This window comes from Podarcis cretensis (genome assembly GCF_951804945.1).
Source record: "Podarcis cretensis genome assembly, chromosome: 11".
Lineage (NCBI taxonomy): Eukaryota > Metazoa > Chordata > Lepidosauria > Squamata > Lacertidae > Podarcis > Podarcis cretensis.
This window is the reverse complement of record NC_137180.1, coordinates 52,160,742-52,183,155: the sequence shown is the minus strand read 5'-3', so window position 1 is coordinate 52,183,155 and position 22,414 is coordinate 52,160,742. Positions and strand designations below refer to the sequence as shown.

At 42.4% G+C, this 22,414-nt stretch overlaps 1 protein-coding gene across 1 annotated transcript in view; it reads left to right on the top strand.

The window, feature by feature from the left end:
* The window catches only part of WDR7 (WD repeat domain 7), a 226,909-nt gene that overhangs the window by 32,134 nt on the left and 172,361 nt on the right, over positions 1-22,414 (top strand). Inside the window, exons 12-17 of the mRNA XM_079994680.1 lie at positions 745-965; positions 3,942-4,137; positions 4,837-5,051; positions 13,235-14,001; positions 14,931-15,019; positions 19,241-19,327. Of these exons, the coding sequence (XP_079850806.1) occupies positions 745-965; positions 3,942-4,137; positions 4,837-5,051; positions 13,235-14,001; positions 14,931-15,019; positions 19,241-19,327 (1,575 nt within the window). The remainder of the gene's footprint in view (positions 1-744; positions 966-3,941; positions 4,138-4,836; positions 5,052-13,234; positions 14,002-14,930; positions 15,020-19,240; positions 19,328-22,414) is intronic.

Sequence of the window (22,414 nt, the reverse complement as noted above, 5' to 3'; positions counted from 1 at the left end):
TTAAAATAGTTAAACAAACACAGGCACTTACTTTCAAAATCAAATGATAGATGTGAGTGCTTTTGATCCCACTTCTGAATTATGTTAATTGTGCTCTAGAAAGTGGAAGATCTAAACGTTGCTTTTACAAATGCAGAGCGTTGGAGTGCAGTTTGCAACTCTGCTGGTAAAACCACCCATGGACCATAAAAAGGTCTATTATGGGTGTGTATTTCACTGAATAGGACGCAGGTGGCGCTGTGGGTTAAAGCCTCAGCGCCTAGGGCTTGCCGATTGAAAGGTCGGCGGTTCGAATCCCTGCGGCGGGGTGCGCTCCCGCTGCTCGGTCCCAGCGCCTGCCAACCTAGCAGTTCGAAAGCACCTCCGGGTGCAAGTAGATAAATAGGGACCGCTTACCAGCGGGAAGGTAAACGGTGTTTCCGTGTGCGGCTCTGGCTCGCCAGGGCAGCGATGTCACGCTGGCCACGTGACCCGGAAGTGTCTCCGGACAGCGCTGGCCCCTGGCCTCTTAAGTGAGATGGGCGCACAACCCCAGAGTCTGTCAAGACTGGCCCGTACGGGTAGGGGTACCTTTACCTTTACCTATTTCACTGAATGGATGTGACAACAGTTTGTTTTGGGTTATCAGTAGTAATTATCATGGGTCTGCTGCTATGCATTTGTTTTTCTGATACTGAAATTCTTAAAATGACATTCATACCCATTGCATGTTGTGGTTTTTGTGTCTCCTCCCTAACTTTTTAGGTTGGCCGCCCCACAGAACTCTGCGTGGCCATCGGAACAAAGTCACCTGCTTGCTGTATCCCCACCAGGTCTCCACTCGTTACGACCAAAGATACCTGGTGTCAGGCGGCGTGGATTTTTCCGTCATTATCTGGGACATCTTTTCTGGAGAAATGAAACACATCTTCTGTGTGCACGGTGGGGAAATCACACAACTTTTGGTCCCTCCGGAAAACTGCAGTGTAAGTTGGTGAATGCTTGTGTGACGGACAGCAGAGCCAGACCAGAGTCTGGTGGCGCAGCCCCGCCAAAATTACACCAGAGCGCTGGAGCCCATTGCTGATTGACTACAAAGTCAGCGAGTCACAGAAGGGGGAGGAGCAGCACTTAGGGAGGGAGGATAAAAAGGGGCAGTTTCTGAGGGAGAGAGTTAGATAGGGCTACGGTTCAGGTTAAGAGAGAGGACTTGATTTGAGATGAGAGATAGGGAGTAGGATAGGATTTGACTGAGGGAGAACTGGTTCTGAGTTAAGTTAAACATCTACTATCCATTGTGAGAGGACAGAGCCTCGCAGCTTAGAAAGGGAGACCAGGTTGAGGGTCTGGGAAGGTTATACAGACTGGAGTGTCCTGGGAAGGCTGAGACTGAGCCAGGAGAGGTAGAACCTGTGGGAATTCAGGCTACCTGGGTCTCATACTAGCCAGGAGGGGAGAGTTCTTCTAGGTACAGAAGACTCCCAAGTCACTAACAAGGGGTGAGGGGTGAGGTCATCCCCTGAGTCTGTTATACCATTTGGAAAACCTCAGGAGTTGGATGGCATAGGCAGGGGTCAGCAAACTTTTTCAGCAGGGGACCGGTCCGCTGTCCCTCAGACCTTGTGGGGGACTGAACTATATTTTGGGTAACAAATGAACGAATTCCTATGCCCCACAAATAACCCAGAGATGCATTTTAAATAAAAGCACACATTCTACTCATGTAAAAACACCAGGCAGGCTCCACAAATAACCCAGAGATGCATTTTAAATAAAAGGACACATTTTACTCATGTAAAAACACGCTGATTCTTGGACAGTCCGCAGGCCGGATTTAGAAGGCGATTGGGCCGGATCTGGCCCCCGGGCCTTAGTTTGCCTACCCATGGCATAGAGAGTGGGTAACTTGAGGAAAAGTGTCCCTCACTCATGAACCAAGGTACAGTGGTGCCTTGCAAGACGAAATTAATCCGTTCCGTGAGGCTCTTCGTATAGCGTTTTTTTCGTCTTGCGAAGCAAGCCCATTGACAGCTTAGCGGATTAGCGCTATTAGCGGTTTAGTGGATCAGCTGATAAGTGGCTTATCAGCGGATCAGCTGATAAGCGGTTTAGCGGCTTAGGAAAAGGGGGGGAAAAGGGGAAAAAACCCGCAGGAACTCGCAAGACATTTCATCTTGCGAAGCAAGCCCATAGGGAAATTCGTTTTGCGAAGCGCCTCCAAAACGGAAAACCCTTTCGTCTAGCGGGTTTTCCGTCTTGCGAGGCGTTCATCTTGCAGGGCACCACTGTATTAATTGGCGAAGGAAGCTGTATGGTGTTAAAAAGTATTTAACTGTCATAACTAAGTAACAGAAACTGAAGTGTAGCCACCGATTTTGAGTAAACAGAGAGGTTAAGAGAAGCTGTGACTGTAAACACTGAGTTTAGGCCTGAGCATAGCTGTCAACATTTCCCTTTTTTTAAGGGAAATTCCCTTATTCCGAATAGGATTCCTCGCAAGAAAAGGGAAAAGTTGACAGCCATGGGCCTGAGACATCTTATAGTTAAAGCAAATAAGTTAACTTCTACCTGAAAGAACGCATTTCCTGACTCACTTTGTATCACAAACTTCTTTCGGTTTAATGAAACTTTTCTTGTTTGTTTCATCATTTTCTGCCTGAGACTCTAATCACTTAAGTATTCCCTCAAACTGTGGTAAATTGTAGAAATTTGTGTAATTGGTGTGCAGTGAGGTGTGTGCAGTATAATTAATTGGGGGCAGTTAGCGGGGTGAGTCCACCGCACTATGAATTGTTGGTAAGCGGTGGACCCGCTACAGCCTGCTTGGATTATGGCCTCTTGTATTATGGTTAATATAGAATTGGTATTTTTAAATTACAGAACTGTTATTGCCTTTGCTCTGGTTCATGTGATGGCTTTTTGTGTTGGTAAATGCTTGTGGGCGTTCTAGGTGAACGCGTCTTAAAATTCGTTTAGAAAGTTATATAAATAGTTCAAGGTAACCGAGAGCATCCATTGTATTGCGTGATCCTTTCAAATGCTGTGCGTAGGTAGAAAATCGTAGAATTTGACATAGGTGTTTATCCTTCAACACTGCTGAGCTTCCACGGTTTTTCCCATTCAGCCTCTGTAGGTATATAGAATCATAGAACTGTAGAGTTGGAAGGGCTCCAATGGTCATCTATCCCAGCCCTGTGCAATGCAGGAATCTCAACTAGATTATACATGATAGGTGGCCATCCAATCTCTCTGTAAAAACCTCCAAGGAAGGAGAACCCACTACCTTTTGTGGGAGTATGTTCCACGGTCAAACAGCTCTTGCTGTCAGAAAGTTCTTCCTGATGTTTAGTTGGAATCTCCTTTATTGTAACTTAAATCCATTGGTTCAGGTCGTACCCTCTGGAGCAGGAGAAAACAAGCGTGCTCCATTTTCCATGTTGACAGCCTTTTAGATGTTTGAAGATGAGATGTTTCTAAAACAAAGCAACAGAATAGGAGCTTCTCGGGAATATGATGGAAACTCAGGGGCGGTAGCTCAGCTGGTCTCCAGGTTCAATCCCCAGCAGAAGTCCCTAGGTTCAGTCCCCAGCATGTCCAGGTAGACCTGGAAAAGACTCCTGGAAAGCGCACTAGAAAGTGAGTCAGAACCAAGCACAGGATCGTGCATGAATTGTAATGGCAGACATTGCTGTTTTCTCGTCAGCTGTTTCCACTTTGGCTTAAGCCAGTGCGCAGTGCAATGGCTTTTAAACAGAGGTGGTTTGGGTTTCAACTGTACAGTATTTGGGATTCATGTGCGTCTCTCTCCTGCTCAAACATTCATGGGGTTCCCATGATATCCAGCTTCTTGCATCTGATGGCTTACTGACTAAATAAATGACAAGTACATTGTTTTTAAGATTCAGTGGATTTGCAACTAAAAGATCTGTGCCAATTGAAAAATATTATTTCCTCCTTTTCAGTCGAGAGTCCAGCATTGTGTTTGCTCTGTTGCCAGTGACCACTCAGTAGGACTTCTGAGCTTACGGGAGAAAAAGTGTATCATGTTAGCTTCCCGGCACCTCTTTCCTATTCAAGTCATAAAGTGGAGACCATCAGATGACTACCTAGTTGTGGGCTGTTCAGATGGCTCTGTGTATGTCTGGCAGATGGATACTGGTAAGAGAAACTGTGTAAGAAGGGACTTAATAATTTCAGGCGTATCCTTTAGCAATGTAGAAGGTAGCTCAGCAGCTCCATCCAATTTTAAATTTTGGAAAGGTTATTATTTGTGCATTATCCTTCCAAATAAATCTACTTCGGGAAACATATATGCAAAGCTGCAGTGAATTAGGGGTTATTTGGCTATGAAATGCATGATAAAAGGGGAAATGGCTGACTTGTCCTATTTGCCTTTCTGCTTTTATTATAGAAGATAAATTGTTAGTAATTTTGGGTGGGATTCAACTAATGAGTTCTGTCACCCAAAGGGTTTCTGCTTATGCAATGGGACTTCCTCCTCTGCTCCCCAGTTTGCCCCTGTGCCCTCCAAAATTGGCTCTGTAGGAATTGTAATACTAACTCGAGTTTTGAGGAAGCACAAAATTGCCTAGAGCTCATTCTTCATAGTGTAGTTTACAAAGCATGCTGTCTTGCAAGAAAATCACAGGAAGTGCATTGCTGAACAGCTAGGCCATACTGAGCCAAAACTTCACAAGAGAAGGAAAGTTAACAACTCTAACTTTCCTTCTCTTGTGAAGTTTTGGCTCAGTATGGCCCAGCTGCTCCTTTTCCATTAACTTCAATATACCTTTGCAATGTTTTGAATGCATTTTAACTACAGCCAGTTCGCCCCTCGCCCCTTTCTATCTTCTTAAGGTGCTCTTGATCGCTGCGTTATGGGAATAACAGCCGTGGAGATCCTGAATGCCTGTGACGAGGCTGTGCCAGCCGCAGTCGATTCCCTCAGCCATCCTGCTGTCAACTTAAAGCAGGCCATGACTCGCCGTAGCCTTGCGGCACTGAAAAACATGGCCCATCAGAAGCTCCAGACTCTTGCCACAAACCTCCTGGCCTCCGATTCAGCTGACAAAGTAAGCCTTGGTTGCGTCTTGTTAATACACATGCTAGCAAAATGCCTGTTGTCAGGACAGGTTGTGTGTTGAGGGAGGCCCTGTGTATTGCAAGGAATCCATAAGATGGTGGTCACAAAGGTCTTGGCAGTATTCCAGCCACATCCTACTCCTTTGGCTTCAGGTGAAGTGACAGAAGAGGAGACAGAATCGGCCTGGGACCATCTGGGCTTGCTGACCTCATTGTCCTTGGCTTGTGCTTCCTTTGCAGTTTCAGAATGTGTGGTGGCCGGCTGCCATGGCCAGACTCCTCGGCCAGCTGCAGCTCTGAGGAGGAGATTTGAAAAGTGGCCTGAGGTGGTTGTGGGGCTCTGAACATCTGCCCAGAGCTCCACCGATAACAGCATCACTGGTTGCCATTCATTTATGTGGGATGAAGTGAAGGGGCACATAGCCCTCTGTGCATGGTAGTAGTCATAAATCCCTATCTGGATGTGTTTGGAGGAATGTTTTCTGGGAACAAAGGAGGCTGCCATATACTCAGTCAGACCATTGATCCAGTGTTGCCTACACCGTCTTTGGCTATGCTTGTGGTTAGTGGGGAGAGAGCTTAACCATGAGTCTGGGTACAGATAGCATACTTGCCCAAACTTTGGCTTAGCCCGGTGTGGCATGTGAATTCTTCTCCAGGAGCCTGCACGTTCTCACTTCTGTTTGGCCCCATCTTTTGTACCTTGCTTTCCAAGGCTCAAGGCACCTTCTAACAGGAAATAAACCATGAAAGCAATAAAAGAAGCAGCAAAACAAATTTTAAAAATGCAGTACGCAAAGTGAATCCAGCATCAATCGTTAACTTGATGGTTACAGCAAGCACTGAAATGACCAGTAAGCAGGTGATAACTGAACATTCTTGTCTGGTGGATTAAAGATTTGGAGTATCCTGGAAATGGTGAAATGAAAAACTTCTACTAAGGTTTTGAGAAGTTAGTTCAGTACTCAGCTCGTGTTTTAGGATCGCTGTATTTCGAAAAGCAAAAAAGGACACATTCACTGACTTCTACTTTTAACTGTGGAAAACTATGACAACTCAACCAATTAAAAAGAGGATGTGTCCTGGAAAAAGAGGACATTTGGCAATACTTAATGTTTCTACCCTGAAACGGTGGATGCTGTAAGCATGGGCCTCTAAATTATGTACTAGGTGCTTTCAAACCCAGTCCATCTTCCCACTACCACCCCGTGGTTAAAGTGTTTTACCTGATATATGGTGTTTTCTGGGTTTTTCTCCCTTTCTATAATGTGAAAACTTGAGAGCCAGTGTGGTGTAGTGGTTAAGAGCAGTAGTCTCGTAATCTGGGGAACCGGGTTCGCGTCTCCGCTCCTCCACATGCAGCTGCTGGGTGACCTTGGGCCAGTCACACTTCTTTGAAGTCTCTCAGCCCCACTCACCTCAGAGTGTTTGTTGTGGGGGAGGAAGGGAAAGGAGAATGTTAGCCGCTTTGAGATTCCTTAAAGGGAGTGAAAGGCGGGATATCAAATCCAAACTCCTCTTCTTCAAGTATGGAAAGTGATATTCCAGCTGCATCTGCCCCTTTTGAGAAGTACTTTGTGATAGCGATTGAAGCCAGGATCCGAGAGTGAGTCCTACATATGGCTTGCAACTGTTAATGTTCCTTAGTTCACAAGGAAAACAATTGCAGAAGGAGGTTTGCATGTAGGGATCACAGCTTCATGAAAAATGCATTCCAAGTGAGCCACTAGGGATCAGCCTTGCCACTTTCCTTGCAGTGGGGATTTGTCTTGCTACTGTGGTGTAGAAATTTCTCATCTCTTGGGCGGGGGGGGGGGGGAATTGGGCAAGAGGAACTTCCCTTAATGGCTTTGGCTTTTGGCTACAGTAAAGGAGCAATTGTAGATGGGAGTAGATGGAGGATCCTAATAGCTAGTTTTATGGGCAATTTTAAAGTGAGAAAATTGTTCATAAATATTACAATTTATTTATTTATTTATTTATTTATTTATTTATTTGCGGGAAATTGACTTCATGGCACAATGTCATGCAACTCCAAAAGTTAAAATCCCAGGCAAAATCTTTACAGTGTTCTAAATAAGGTTTCCTAACACGAGAGAGTAAAAATACAGAAGATGAGAAGATAAAACTGGAAAGTAATATGATATGCTGCCGTAGGCAAGCTTTTAATAGTAAGGCAGCTTGTAGATGATATATTAAGATAAAAAAGTTACTTGTTTTAAAGTATTATAGGAAGTTTTATATACTTTAGAATGCACCAAGCAAATTCCCTGTCTCATTCCCCGCACCCCTCTACCCTTGTTTATTATCCTACATTCCAATGTCACCTGGCTGTTTATTGTAGTTCCGCCTTGAATTTTTACTAACAATAGATATTTTCCCTCCCCAAAGCCAGTACCTTTTTTCACTAAACTGAAAATTAAAGCTGTAATGCATTCTGTTCAGGACTGCCCTTGAAAACTGTTCAGAAACTTCAACTAGCCCAGAACCTGAACTGGTTTATTCAGACGGAACCACAGTACGTCAGTTCTGCCTATGACCACATTATGGTGTTGATGCTTACCTTTTAAGCCTAAATGGCTTGAAGTCTAGATTCATGAAGGAGTGTCGTCTCCCATATTGATCTTCCTCAGCGTTAAGATTATCAGAGGCAACCCTTCTCCATGATTCATCTATTGACACTTCGCACGTACCAAACAGAGGGCCTTCTCTGTGGTGGCACACCAACTTTGGAATGCGCAACTTGGAATGCTCTGTGACAACACTACATTCCTTTCAGCACTGGGTTAAAACCTTTTGATCTGCAGAAGCACTTAAAATTACTGTGTTTTTAGTTCCTTTTGTTTTTTTCATATTGCATTGTGAGTTTTAAAATTATTACATGTATAAAAAAAGGCAAAGGTAAAGGACCCCTGACAGTTAAGTCCAGTCGCAGACGACTCTGGGGTTGCGGTGCTCATCTCGCTTTACTGGCCGAGGGAGCTGGCGTTTGTCCACAGACAGTTTTTCCGGGTCATGTGGCCAACATGACTAAGTCACTTCTGGCGAACCAGAGCAGCGCACGGAAACACCGTTTACCTTCCCGCCGGAGCGGTACCTATTTATCTACTTGCACTTTTGGGCGTGCTTTCGAACTACTAGGTTGGCAGGAGCTGGGACCGAGCAACGGGAGCTCACTCCGTCACAGAGATTCGAACTGCCAACCTTCTGATCGGCAAGCCCAAGAGGCTCAGTGGTTTAGATCACAGCGCCACCCGCGTACTATCATTTTTTTTTTTTTTTAAAGGATAAGCCATGCTTTCATTGTTATTGGGCCATTACATGTATACTGGCCCAGTAACAATGAAAGCATGGCTTATCCTTTTTCAAAAAATCAAATCAGTGCTAGCACTTTCCTACTTACTCTGCTAGACTAATGCAAGGTCACAGAATCCAGTGAGGGCTGGTAGAATTGGACAGAGGTCCTGTTCGTTTCCCCTGATTGGTTGGATTGAGTGCAGCATTCCTATTCTTGGTTTCTCTGTTTTGGATTTTTATTTATTTATTAATAAAAAGTTGTAGTCCTTGAGTGTTAAGAAGGTAGGCCTGATAGTTTATGCCAATATCTGGGGAAATCTCATAGACACAAGGGATCAGGCTTCCCAGGGAAAGATTTTGGTGCTTTGTGTTCACAATGAACAAGTGCATGGACATGCATACATCCATTTATTTTGTATTTGTCTTTGTTTTGATGAAGAATTTCCCTTTTCCTTTTCACGCAATGTACAATAGCCCCAGCAGTCTCCTATACCCAAATAAGAATGTATACTAATATTTAGCTTCATGATGACATTTCCACAGAGATTTAAAAAGATAATAATTAATAGATATCTTTTGTAGTGATACTAATTCCTACTCATATTAACTTTATCAAACAAAGGGCTAAGGCTCATGATAACCTGATGTGGTGATTGCATTCTGGCACAAACATTTTAGAACTATGTTGCCCATTTATGAAATTGTACTGAGACGTTCTGTAGTATTCTTTTGAACAAAGGGTTGCCTTGCTTTCTAATCAGGTTTGACAGTAGGACAGCAGAGGGCATCAGAGATCCACTTTTTGTTAAGAGTCATATTTTCCCCCATGGATTTTATGGTTGGTATTCATAAAATAGGGCAGTTCTGTGTTTTTGCAATCCCCCAGTTTTATATAGATTTTATCCCTGTTTAAAATCAGGGAGTCCACACATGTGAAACTGACCAGTACTAGGATTGCTACCAGGTTTGGTTAATCCGTCATATTTCCAATTCTAGCATTCCAGTTTGCTGCCTTATTCCTTGTGTCAAAATGATTTTAATAGGGTAACAAATTCAAATGGCAGAGAATGTGTATGTGCACTTTGCCTTTAAACATATTAGAGCTGATTTGCTACAGGTACAAATAATATTGTTGTATGGATGAACATTTTAAAGAGAAAAGTAGCTTCTTGAGCCATTCATGCCTTCCATCTTACTTTAATTTCCTTCCGTACTTATGATAATTAAACTAAAGCAGTAGAACTTTAAGAAACTAATTCTCATCAATGTTTCGGATGATTGCGTCTTGTCTTGATAAACTGATCTATGTATGAGCCATGTGAACACACACACACACAGAGTCAACTATAGCCTCCCATTTTGTATGAATCAGAACTAGCTAACTGCTTTGGAACTGCTCTGAGGTCTGTGGATGAAGGGCGGTATACAAATATAATAATAAATATAATAAAAAAATTAATAAAGAATATGAATCCAGCTCCAGCCTCTAGCTTCATATACTGCCTCATTCAAAAATCGTTAATCGTAGTTTGTCAAATGTTATGCAGGCATCCCTCAAATTGCATGGGGGTTGTGTCCCGGGTCATTGTGAGCTTGCGTGAAATTGCGTGCAATTGAAACATCCCATTCTGCCTCCACTGTGTCTCGTGCTGCCCCTGCCCCATCCCTGCCCCCACCCTTTTAGTGGCATATTTTATTATGTTTCCAAGTCACTTCTGGTTTGGCGCTGTGTGTGTGTGTGTGTGTGTGTGTGTGTGCGTGCACAATCACACACATATTGCTCTTACCTAAAACAGGAGTTGCCTGTTGTAATGGTTCTAGGGGTTGCTCGTGCGTAAATCGGCGCCACGCTTGGCTGAGTTACCTGGGTGAACCCTTTCTGTCCGGACAGCCACTCACCCGTGGCTGTCTCAATCGCTGGCAGAATCCGTCAGTGGGCGTTTCTTGAACTTCTTCCAGCAAAGAAGCTCTTTGACGCCTAGTCTTCGCCTACTCTCCCTGCGCGGAAGCCTTCTGCGCAGGGAGGGTGTGGGCAGCGGAGGACCCGTGCTCTCCCTGCTGGTCTCCGGCGAGGAGTCATGGAGCCACCTCGCCGATTCACCCATCTGCCCCCCTTCTCCACTAGTGTTACACTGATTTCCTTCCCCAGAAGATGGGCTGCTTCTCTCCCTCCCGGTACGCTCTCCGGAATCCCTCTGGAGCCCTCCCTCTCCCTCTGGCTCCGATGGCAGTTCCCTGACACCTGTCTTTCAAAAATTTCATACAAATAATTTTAAAACAATCAAAATCACCGTTTCCCAATTTTGGGTGAAATGGGATGGTATAGTTGCCATTGATGGCCCATTTCATGGTAAGGTTTGATAATGGCAGTTCTCTGGTGGCTGGCTTTGGTGCGTAAACTTGTCATTGTCGCGTGTAAAATAAACAAAAATGAAAATAGATGTGATGAGACGATCAATGGCTTGTTACAAGCTCTTAGATTCGTGTGGTTTGCAGAGAAGAGCGGTATAGCTGACAAACACCCCTTTGCCTTTTCGGCGAGTTCCCAGAAGTCCCTTCACTGCGAGGAGGTGAAAGGGGAAATTGACAAGAGGGTTGAAGCCTCTTGTCAGTTTCACCTCTCCAGCCTCGAGCTTCCAAGATTGTCAGTTTCATTGCTGCTCTTTGAAATCTTTCTGGCAGGTTCTGTGGAAATCTTGCTCGAGTTCAGAGAATTACCTGCAAAGGCTGCAAACCGAAGTGGTGAAACTGATGAGCTTTCTCCATCACCGCTATCGCCAGAGAGGCTACTTCATTATAGGGGGTTTCAAAAAAATTTTTTTCTTCTGTAGGAGTTTTGCCTTTTGTCAATTTCACCTTTACTGTGAAGAGTCTTTGGCAGGCTCCCTGCGGAGGTGTGTGTGTAAGGGGGACTTGTCACTTTCACAGCTGCACTTTTCAGCCTTTTGCGTGAGGAATAGATAACATGCAGTGAGTGATGAACTTGCCAGGGCAGGTGGATGCATGCATGAACATTTAAGCATACGGGGAGCAGGAAACACCCACTGTTTGGGATGGAGGAGGAACGCACGCATGCAGATAAATTGTTAGAAAACAGGAACTGGCCGTGCAATGTGCAGCTGAGGTCAGGAGCAGAGCATTGGGTTTCTTGTTAAACGGCTTAGAGGTTTTGCTAAAATCACGCAGTGCAGTGGTACCTTGGTACTCAAACAACTTGGAACCCAAACACTGCAAACATGCTTTGAGTGTTATGCTTCTGATTTGAGTGTTACGTTGAGGTCTGCTTGTTTTTACTATTTTGCGTTTTTGTGGCTCTTTTTATTTTGTTTTTGTGACTGTGTGTCTGCAGTACATTGTATATTGCTTTCATTTAATGGATCAATGGTCTCATTATATAGTAAAATTCATGTTAAATTGCTGTTTTAGGGGTTGTTATAAAAGTCTGGAATGGATTAATCCATTTTGCATTACTTTCTGTGGGAAAGCGCGCTTTGGTTTTGGAACACTTTGGTTTTAGAATGGACTTCCAGGGCTGGTGCAGAGAGGATTTTCAAGGCTCCTTCATAACCTTGACAGAGACCATCACAACATTTCTGTGCAGGATACATTGAAATTCATCAAACAAAATATAGCTAGGAGAATCTGATGATGCGTTGTGTTCTTCTCCCCAATCCAACCAACCACTGGAGACCAACTTGGTTTCCCATACAGTGTGAGCCCCTTCTCTGCCTGAAAATGTGTTTTGCATGGTGGTGGAAACAGAGATTGAAACTGACCTCCACTACTTAGTCCCCGCAAATGGGATTGGTATTGAAATCAGTCTAATTTGGCACAAGTTGAATGCGGCTTGCACTCTTGCGTTTTGTTTGCTTTCATCATCCTCACTTCCTTGGCAGACCAAGGAAGGATGCACATGCTGTTGACTAGCAAGGTGAGGCTTTGAAGAGGTACAGGTTGATGGCCAAAGACAGCATATTGTTCTAGGGGCTGAAGAGAGCATCAGAGGAGCAGATCTCAAAAATGTGTGAACAGAATCAACAAAGAGTTACGTATCCCATTTAGTGCCAAACATAAATCTCTGCGGGTATTTAAGAGGCGTGTGTTTGTGCGTGCTAATTCATTATTTACTGTCTCAAAGTGGCACTGGTAATTTTAACAATGAATTCAACAACTGCCCTGTGATCTTGCATTCCAAAGTGGGGAAGAAGGAGAAACCTTGTTACGGTTATAATCTGGTTTCACACTTTACCTGTGAGCTCAGTGGGGCCTCAACTTCTGAGTGGACATATATGGGAATGTGCTGTAAGTCTTCTTTAGACTTCCCAGTGTAGATTGGCTCTGTGGGAGACAATGCTTTTCAGTGTTTTATTTCTGCGAAGGGAGTCCTGCAAACACCTGTGTATCAACACCTGTCCAAAAAAGGTGGGGAACAGTCTGCGCCTTTGTCTTTTTCATACACATATCTGTTTCTCTTGGATGAATTAATTTATCCCTTCTCTTAGGATCCTTGATAGACTTGGACACAGTTTGTACAAGTGCTACTATCACGTAAAACCACATGGATAACCCAACAGATGCGTACTGGTTCCTATTTTTTTTTTTTTTAAAAGGATGGGAAAATACAATTAACTGCTTAGCATATTTTTCAAAAATACATTATACATATTGTTTTGGAGTGTTTCGCATTTAATTATACTTTTTTTAAAAAAGGAATCATATAGTAATCTTAAATCATTCACATTTCAAGTTTGTTGTTTGCTTGCTTTCAAATGCCACAACTCTTCTCCTATCCAAGATACTCAGGTTATGTTTTGCGCAAACTCTTTGCAGAGTACTGCACAAGCCAGAGAAATAACTATTGCATGTTTTATTGCAGGGAAATTTGCCTAAGTACTCTCACAACTCTCTGATGGTTCAGGCCCTGAAGACTAACTTAACAGACCCAGATGTCCATGTGCTCTTCTTTGATGTAGAAGCTCTGATTATTCAACTGCTAACTGAAGAAGCCTCCAGGCCTAATACAGCCCTTATTTCCCCAGAGAATTTGCAGAAAGCATCTGGTAGTTCTGACAAAGGGAGCTCCTTCCTGGCTGGCAAACGAGCAGCGGTCCTGTTCCAGCAGGTCAAAGAAACAATCAAAGAGAACATAAAAGAACATCTCCTTGATGAGGACGAGGACGACGAAGAAGCCAGGCAGAGGAGAGAAGACAGCGATCCCGAGTACCGGTCCAGCAAATCTAAGCCCTTAACCCTCTTAGAATACAATCTAACCATGGACACAGCCAAGTTGTTTATGTCATGCCTTCATGCTTGGGGCTTGAACGGTGTTCTAGATGAGCTTTGCAGCGACCGCTTGGGGATGCTGAGACCTCACTGCTCCGTCTCTTTTGGCCTGCTCTCGAGAGGAGGCCACATGTCGCTGATGCTTCCCGGATACAATCAGCCCATAGGCAAGATGCCCTCCATTGATGTGGAGGTAGGGAAGTCTGTATCTCCCACGGAGGGACATATCAGAGGAACATACGGCATATCACGCGCAGTAACTACTCAGCACCTCCTCTCCATTATCTCCTTGGCTAACACCTTGATGAGCATGACGAACGCAACATTCATTGGTGATCATATGAAGAAGGGACCAGTCAGGTACCTGTAGAAAAAAATAAACAAACCTATTCAATTTACCTCTTTCATCCTTTGCTGTCTCGCTCCGAACCACCTTTTTTTTAGTTCACAGTTGTGCATTCTTTATTGCTAGATCATTGTTTTGTTGAAGTTCATCCTGGATCAGGGATTCCCAGACTTGGGTCTCCAGCTGTTTTTGGTCTGCATTTCCCATCACCCCTGACCACTGGTCCTGCTAGCTAGGGATGATGGGAGTTGTAGTCCAAAAGCAGCTGGAAACCCAAATCTGGCAAACCCTGGCCTAGATAAACCCAAAGCCAGATTGCTTTTCCTATTCTTTCTTATACCCTGTATTGTTATTCCAACTTGGCTGAAAGTAGTGAGGTTCTAGGTATTTGTACCTGGACACCATTTTGGTGAGGTTTCCGTCAAATGATTAAAATGTTTTATTACATTTCAAATAGGCGAAAGTTACGTTGTTAAGGAGGTGGTTCATAAAATGATGTTTGATTTGTTGTTGCCGCTGTCTAGACTCAGTACAGGTTACAGCACCTGACAACTATTTTTGCCTGTCTGGTTTTAAAAATAAAACTTCATGGATAAAATAGAAGCTAAGAAGAAGTTTATATGAGAATTGAGGTAAGCCTCTCCATCTTCCTTGACCACCATATCCACAGAAGATACTAAACCAGCCATTGGAAGGAAAGAAGGGAACTATATTTTCCAGAAAATAAAAGGGATGGAGGATATCTAGGGTATTGATAGAAGAGAGGCTGAGAAAGACAATGATGATGAATTGGGTAAAAAGGGGTACCGAGATCTGTGCATGTTTAACAGAAGATGCAACCCATTCTTAAGCTATTCTTATGTGGCACCAAGCCCAAATATTATATGGTGTGCAATATTTTCTGATTTTACATACCCAATTCTTGAATTTCTTTTATTTGTAGACCACCTAGACCAGGGACTCCCGAGCTTGCTAGAGTGAAGACTCCTGCTCCAGTTGCCAGTCCGACAGCTCAGGGGCTGATTAAACAAGGTAACCTCTAGGCCCTTGAGATAATGGAGATATCACTCAGACTGTGGAATTGTCTTAATGATACGTTCTTTTCTCTCTTTTTGTCTGAGTGATTAAGCTGAAATGTCTGATAATTGCAAAGAATGGTCTGATAATTGCAGGTGTTTTATGAAACGGAAGGTTCCTGTGTGCATATGATCTTTTGAGTTCATAGCAGCAATATTTTTCGGGTACCCCGTGCTGACAGCCAAGCACCTTGCTGGAGGTTAAGGTGGTGGTCATATGTATCTGATCCACCATTTTTTGAACTCACCCTGGATTCATCTCCTGGCAGTTCATCACCAGGGACTGATATGAAACCTGCACTTGCCATGAGCCTTGCAGTCCAGTTTTGCAATCTGTTCCTAAAATGACAGATCAGCATAATTACAACTCAGGTTAATCCCAGTGGTTGTTCTGAGGGAGGGAATCTCTAGATCCACTCTGTTTGACTCCCCTCTCTTTAATGCTTGGCATTACTGATCCTGTATATCTCTGGTATTCAGAGGTGGATAGATTAACCTGTGTGTGACTCAAGGGAGCCCGCGAAAGGGTATGGCTGAAATAATATCTGGGCTCTTGGGGGCAGTATTCAGCTACCACATCCCATCAGTGCAAGGATGTCTGCTTGCATAGTGGGACTTCCCTGACCTCTCCTCTCCTCATGTGTGCCTCACTTCCACAAACCTGCTCCGAAGGGTTGGGGGAACCCCCTAAGACATATTTAGAGGACACATGGGAAAGGAGATGGGAACAAAGTTCTGTTGTGCAAGCAGAAATATTTCTATCGGATTCCACATTCTCCTTATTTTCTTTCTGGAAAAGGAAACGTGTGTCCATTGACATCTGGGCAAAAAAGGGTATCACCTTTCTAAAACTCCTTTGTTACTCTCTCTTTGTTCCGCACATAGTCTTGTTAACAGGGCGATATAAATTTGTTTTCCTAACTGGATCCCACGGTCTTCTATATCACTCTTGCAGTAGAAGCCTTTTGCGACTTTGGCTTAACCAAAGGGCATCACGGCAGAACTGGGGCTGCAAGTGTGTAATTTCTAGAACTTCCTCTACTAAATGTTTCTTCCCTGATGAGTAGATCATTACACTTCTTAAAATGTGTTGATTTCTTGAAGGTAGTTAATCCGTTAAGAAAAGCACCCTGTGTCTTAATAGCACTGTACCTAAGACAGAGGGGTCTCCTGCCTAGCATCTGATCCTCTTCTCATGGCCGCTATATTTAAAACATGATAAATCAAGCACATTGCTTTATGTTGAACTCAAGTGTAGATGTCCCCATTGGAAGTCAAGGAGGTAAATGACTACACATCTTTTAGAAGGCATCTGAAGGCAGCCCCGTATCAGGAGCATTTTAATGTTTGATGATTTCATATGTGTTGGAAACCGCCCAGAGTGGCTGGGGCAACCCAGCCAAATGGGTGGGAAATACATACGTACATACATACATACATACAATTATTAGATAAATCCCCCTTCCCCCTGCCCGGAAGGTAGCTTGGTTGTGAATGATTTGCGAGAGAAGAAAGATAGAAATTCAATACAAATCCCCCTGGAAGTCTGTAGAGTAACCCAAATAAGTGTCCATGAATTCACCCTAAGTGTTTCTTTTCCTTTTTTGAAATTTAGTGGAGAGATAAAATTTCATTAACTGAAAAAAACTTTTGCCTCCTTTAAAGCCGCATTTAATAGCTGAGCAATCAAGTGAATGAAAGCTCTCAGACTTGCTTTTAATGAGCAATGAATGGATGTGAAAGCAAATATTTCAGTATCTCACTGTATGTGACGCTGTGGTGAAGTTTGACTTTTCTGTGCAGCAAAGTGTGTAAATCATTATGGCTGACATGCATTGGTAGCTGCTAGTCAGCAAAAAGGGCTTCTTCTGGTATGGTGAAACTTCCCCTTCCCCTGCTTCTCCCCTCAGCCCCTCCAGAGCAGATTTGGGGATGGCACAGGGAACAGGGAAGAAGAGTTACGTCAGGCAAGCAGAAGTCCACTAATGTGAGGTTGCATGTCATTTACGTTGGTATTTTTTAATGTTCACAGTGTAGTGTCATCTAAACCATGGTGCACTGGGAGGCCTTTCAAAATAATAATAATAATAATAATAATAATTTTATATATATATATATATATATATATATATATATATATATATATATAAATTATTTCTACCCCACCCATCTGGCTGGGTTTTGCCAGCCACTCTGGGCGGCTTTCAACAGAACATTAAAAACAGAATAAAACTTCAAACATAAAAAACTTCCCTAAACAGGGCTGCCTTCAGATGTCTTCTAAAAGTCAGATAGTTGTTTATTTCCTTGACATTTGATGGGAGGGCGTTCCACAGGGCGGGTGCCACTACCGAGAAGGCGCTCTGCCTGGTGCCCTGTAACCTCACTTCTCGCAGTGAGGGAACCACCAGAAGGCCATCAGAGCTAGACCTCAGTCTCTGGGCTGAACGATGGGGGTGGAGACGCTCCTTCAGGTATTACCATCCTCATTGGTCATCTGTTAATGTGGTTCATAATGCTATTGTCATATTTACAGTTCATGCTATCAGATCTACAGTTATTTGCTTACTTCTGCCCTGATAATAAATGGGGGAAAGTTTATCATAAACAGTGACAGCCAGAATATTTTTATTCATGAAATGGTTAGATTTTTGTTCCACCTTTCTCCTAGTTATCACATTGTAGGTTTTTCTCATCTATCGCTTGAGTTGGTGCCTGTGACATGCTGTGCATTTCTGTGAGTTTAACTTTCTTAATTGCAGCGCATCTAACATGCAATGGACAGTGGCTGAGCACAATCAATTCATGCAGCGTATTTTATCAGATTGCTCGAACGCCCAGTTCTGCTGGCCTACCAAGCCAGCTGTTGTTACTTTCAGTTACACTGATTGATATAAACAATGACAGCCAGAGAGACTCTTCTCTTTCTCCCACCCTCATCACAAAGGAGTGAAGCTTAAATATCGAACAGTAAACTCTGACAATTGGAGTCTGGGTGTATTTTTGGAAAGCTTGTGCCTTTATCAGTTCAAGATCTTTCCCAATCCTGCTTGTCTGTTATTATTATTTTTTAATTCACACGTAATACATGCTAGCTGGTTTACAGCGTTGCGCGTGCCATCGTGATGCATTCGCGTGGAAATCATAGAAGAAGTAATTTTGATGCAGATGTCTTAGAGTGACAAAAGAAGTTCACTGCATGAAAACCAAACATACAATTCAGGAAACAATGCTTAATCTGTTCTGGAGCCTGAGCTCATTGTTGTTCTGCAATGGAATAAAGGAGAGGGATTAATTTGAAGATGCTTGTGCATGACATATGGTAATTCTCTGTGAGAAGGAAGTGTCAGCCAGTGACCTCTAAATCTTAACATTGACCTCTGGTTGTAGAATGGTGTGTGCCATAAGGTCTGCCTGTCCTTTCATATGATAATTTGATTCATGGAGCATTAGCGAAACTATAAAGTTTATGGCTGCCTTTGGACTGCCTTCACATTAAAAAAAATAAGAACCCGACCACAATTCACAAAACGGCCATCGTAAAACGGCAGAAATTTTAATTTGGCAAAAACTATTCTGAGCAATTAACTTTTTAAAGTGGCTTCCTCACTGAAAGTAGTTGACAATACACACTAAATCAATCTTAGTGTGGGTACTAAAGAGATTAGTTTTCAAGGTGTTTTATTCGGCCGGGCCTTAAAACAATCTGCAAAGGTCAAAACATCCAAAATTAGACTTGTCTTAATTGTAAAGCTTTATTCGTGCAGTTGTGATGTGGATGATAATTTATATCCTGGTTCTTTGGGTTTATAATTACTTGTGATTTTAAGCCACAATATTGCTTGTCATAATGTGGACTTTCTGTTCATACGTGTAACTGTGACCAGGATTTCCCTACCTAACGTGCTCACTCTGCTGTTTAAAATGGGATTGATGCAAGTTTCTTGATTTAACATTTCTTGGTGTATAGCCCAAGTAGCCAAAGTCTCACCCTGTGTTCTATAATTGACTTGTTTCTCTCTCACTAGAACGCTTCTTGAAGGGTTCTTGTATAGTAATTGCTAATATAGTCCCAGAGAGTTATGGTTCTCCCCCTTTCCCCATTCTTTAGTAATACGAACCGTTTTCTGAAACGTCTGTCTTCATTTTCCTCTTTATTTCTTCTTTCCTGCTCAAGTTGCTCCTGCTGTTTCTGCTAGCACTGAAGCTGATCTCTCTGGCTCTGACCCTGCTCCTTTACATACCTGTTTCTTAGTAAATGAAGGTATTCTCACCTCCGTTTCTATCTACTTGGCCTTTTTCTTTTTCTTTTTCTTTAAACTAACTTGCTCTCTCGTTGTTACATGCCTCTTCTAATCTGCACATTCATTCACTTTCTCAATTTGAAAACAAGCTTCATTTAGCAACCTTTGTTTGCAACTAATGATTAGTTTTAATTCATTTTTCTCTGCCTTTAAGTGATGGTTGTACATCACTTAAGCAGCTAGCTTATCTGACTGGAAAAAAGAAATTTATATTTAACGAATTAAGATCTTTAAATTCAATTTGTCAACCCTTTTTCACCTTGTGGGGGAAGGGACAAGGAGAGAACAATTACATATTTTTAATTTTCCGGTGGCTTCAGAATGAGGATTTAAGCAATTGAATCACAACTGAAGGGATATTTTGGGGGGCTTAGAGAAAGTTGGTTACCTTGTGGATAACTTTCCTATTGATAAAAATTTGTTTGCTTATAAATAGAGGGTGCTTTTCAGTGACAATATGTAAGGGTTTTGTTACCATTCTTTTATCTGTAAAGGAAAAGGCAAAATCCGAGATCTTGTAAATACTTGTTTTCTAACACAGTCTTGTAATATGCAGGTAATTTCTTTCTCTCAAAAGATCACCTAGAAAAGATCGTGTTGTTGTTGTTTAAAAAAAGAAATAAAAGTACCCTACAAACAGCAAAAAAATAAAAGAAATAAAAAAGCAAAGAGCAAAAAAATAAGCAATTAAATCTGCCTAACCTTGTTAACTTCAGTGGAACTAAGCTGATTTCTAAAAGGCGATGTGTCAGTTTAAATGATTTGTAGATTCCTCTGCTTGTAGGCGTTTTCGTAAGTTCTACTGTTTATGAATTATGGACCAGTTTTCAATTATTTGTCTACATTGTTCTCATTCATTGTGCTACTAAATGTATCCAGTTTTTCCTTTACACGAGAAATAGAGACTCTGTTCAGCAGGTAACATCTATGTGTCCGATGGCTTAGTTGTCATGCTAAGAGAGAATTGCTTCATTAAGCTCTAAGTAGATACAAGCCTTCCTCTAAGTGGTGACTGGAAGAATTCATTAGAAACCAGCAACAATCCAGATTACGTCTGCAATGATTAGACGTGGTGTATTAAAGTTGTGTCGGAAATTCCCCCTTTTCTAAGTTTGGAGGGTAAAAGTTGTGATTTTTCCAGGTTTGAAATTTCTCCCGAATACAAAAAAAAGAAAGAAAGAAAAGAAAGAAACTTCTCCTGAAAATAAAATCTAAATTACAAGCATATGCACCTTTGGGGGGGTGTTTTTGCTGTTTTTCCTTATTAGAGTAGTCACATGGATGATCCTATAGATGACATCATGATACTATAGCCAATCAGACTTAGCTATGTGATGACATCAGCGAGGGTAATTGGGAATAACATCAAATAAGGGCAATTCAACTTACTAAGCAAATATTATTGCAAGGTGGTGAAAATGTATTTATTTAATAAAAGTTCTACACCACTTGCTTGTTTCAAAAAAACCCAGCACCCTCAAAGTGCTTTACATAAATGAAAAGGTGTGCATTTTTCGACACAACAAAAACTAAATAGTTTTGCTTCAGCTCTAGCTATTGGAGCCTGCTAGATGGTGATGCTAACCTAGGTGTACTTTGATTTTTTTTAAAAAAATTAAAACCTGTGAGAAATTATTTCCTATAGTTAACACTATGTGTAAAACACCTACACTTCTGCACTTGGGCAGTGGCGATTTCACTGTGAAACCCATTGCTTTCTGTTTATTTTAATGTCCATATTGGTGAGCATCAAAACCAGCATTTGAACCCATGCTTTTTTGGTATTGTGCTGTTTAGAACTTTGAAAGAGTTTTGTGTGTTTTATGGCTTTTTAAAGCTAGTGTTCGTTCCTCTGTGTATTTGATGGCTGATTGTCCATGTCTGGCTTTATGTACTGGCTGCAATTCTACACCTATCTTGCTTCCGTTTAAGTTTGGTTTTTAGCAGGGATTTAAGAGGGGGAAAAATCCTTGGAGCATGTTCATCAAGATTCTCAAAAAACTGGTCTGATACCTAACAGTCTTGTTTCTTTCTTTCTCCTCCTCCATTATTATTATTATTATTATTATTATTATTATTATTATTCATGGATGCAGTCCTAAAAAAGAGAGAAAGATGTGCCCCAAGAGAAAACCAATTCTGGTGCTTGGGAATTTGAAATGTATTTCAGCCTTTTTGCTATTGTGCATGGAAGGCAAGCTACCACACACCTGAACCAGCACTACTGCACCTTAATGATTTTCCTCTGCTGTTCCTCCATGTAGCCCAGGCACAGGCAAACTCGGCCCTCCAGATGTTTAGGGACTACAATTCCCATCTGGTCCTGTTAGCTAGGGATCATGGGAGTTGTAGGCCAAAAACATCTGGAGGGCCGAGTTTGCCTGTGCCTGATTTAGCCCCATAAAACACTGGCTCAGGTGCAACTTTCCCTAAAGCCAAAACAGGAGTTGGTTTAGAGCATCCATGTTAGTCTTTCATAGCTGCTAAAGTATTCCCATCCCTTCCCTCTGCTTCCTTTCCCCCCTGTTGTGCATGGTAGCACATTCGCCCTTCCTCCTACCTCACAGGATATGTCACTTCCTGCCAACTGATTCTGCTAGAGGGCGCCAGGGCACCTGTGGCCTCAGGGCAGGATTGTGGCTGCTGTTCTCATGCACTGTCCTTATCACGTTGTGATAAATCTCTAGCATGAAAAACAAATTCATCGGTTTTATATGTTATGTGGAAGAAGATGCTTGTGAAAGCATGCGTCTCATACCCAGTCTGATTAAACGTCCTGCACTGGTTGGTTTAAACATGTTATCTCTTGTCCATCTGTCTGTCTGTCTCTCGCACATGCATACATGTATGCACACACTCTTCAAATTAGTCAGTAATTGGATAGTACGTGTTCGGTCCAAAGAACTTTGAGTAGAAGGAAAATAATTGCCCAAGAATTTATGCAGCACTGACATATGTGCATTTCACTGATGTTTTCATGCTTCCTCTTGTGCAACAGGTAGTGAGAGCAGGGGAACATTAGTGAAATTAATTTTTCTCACTGATTG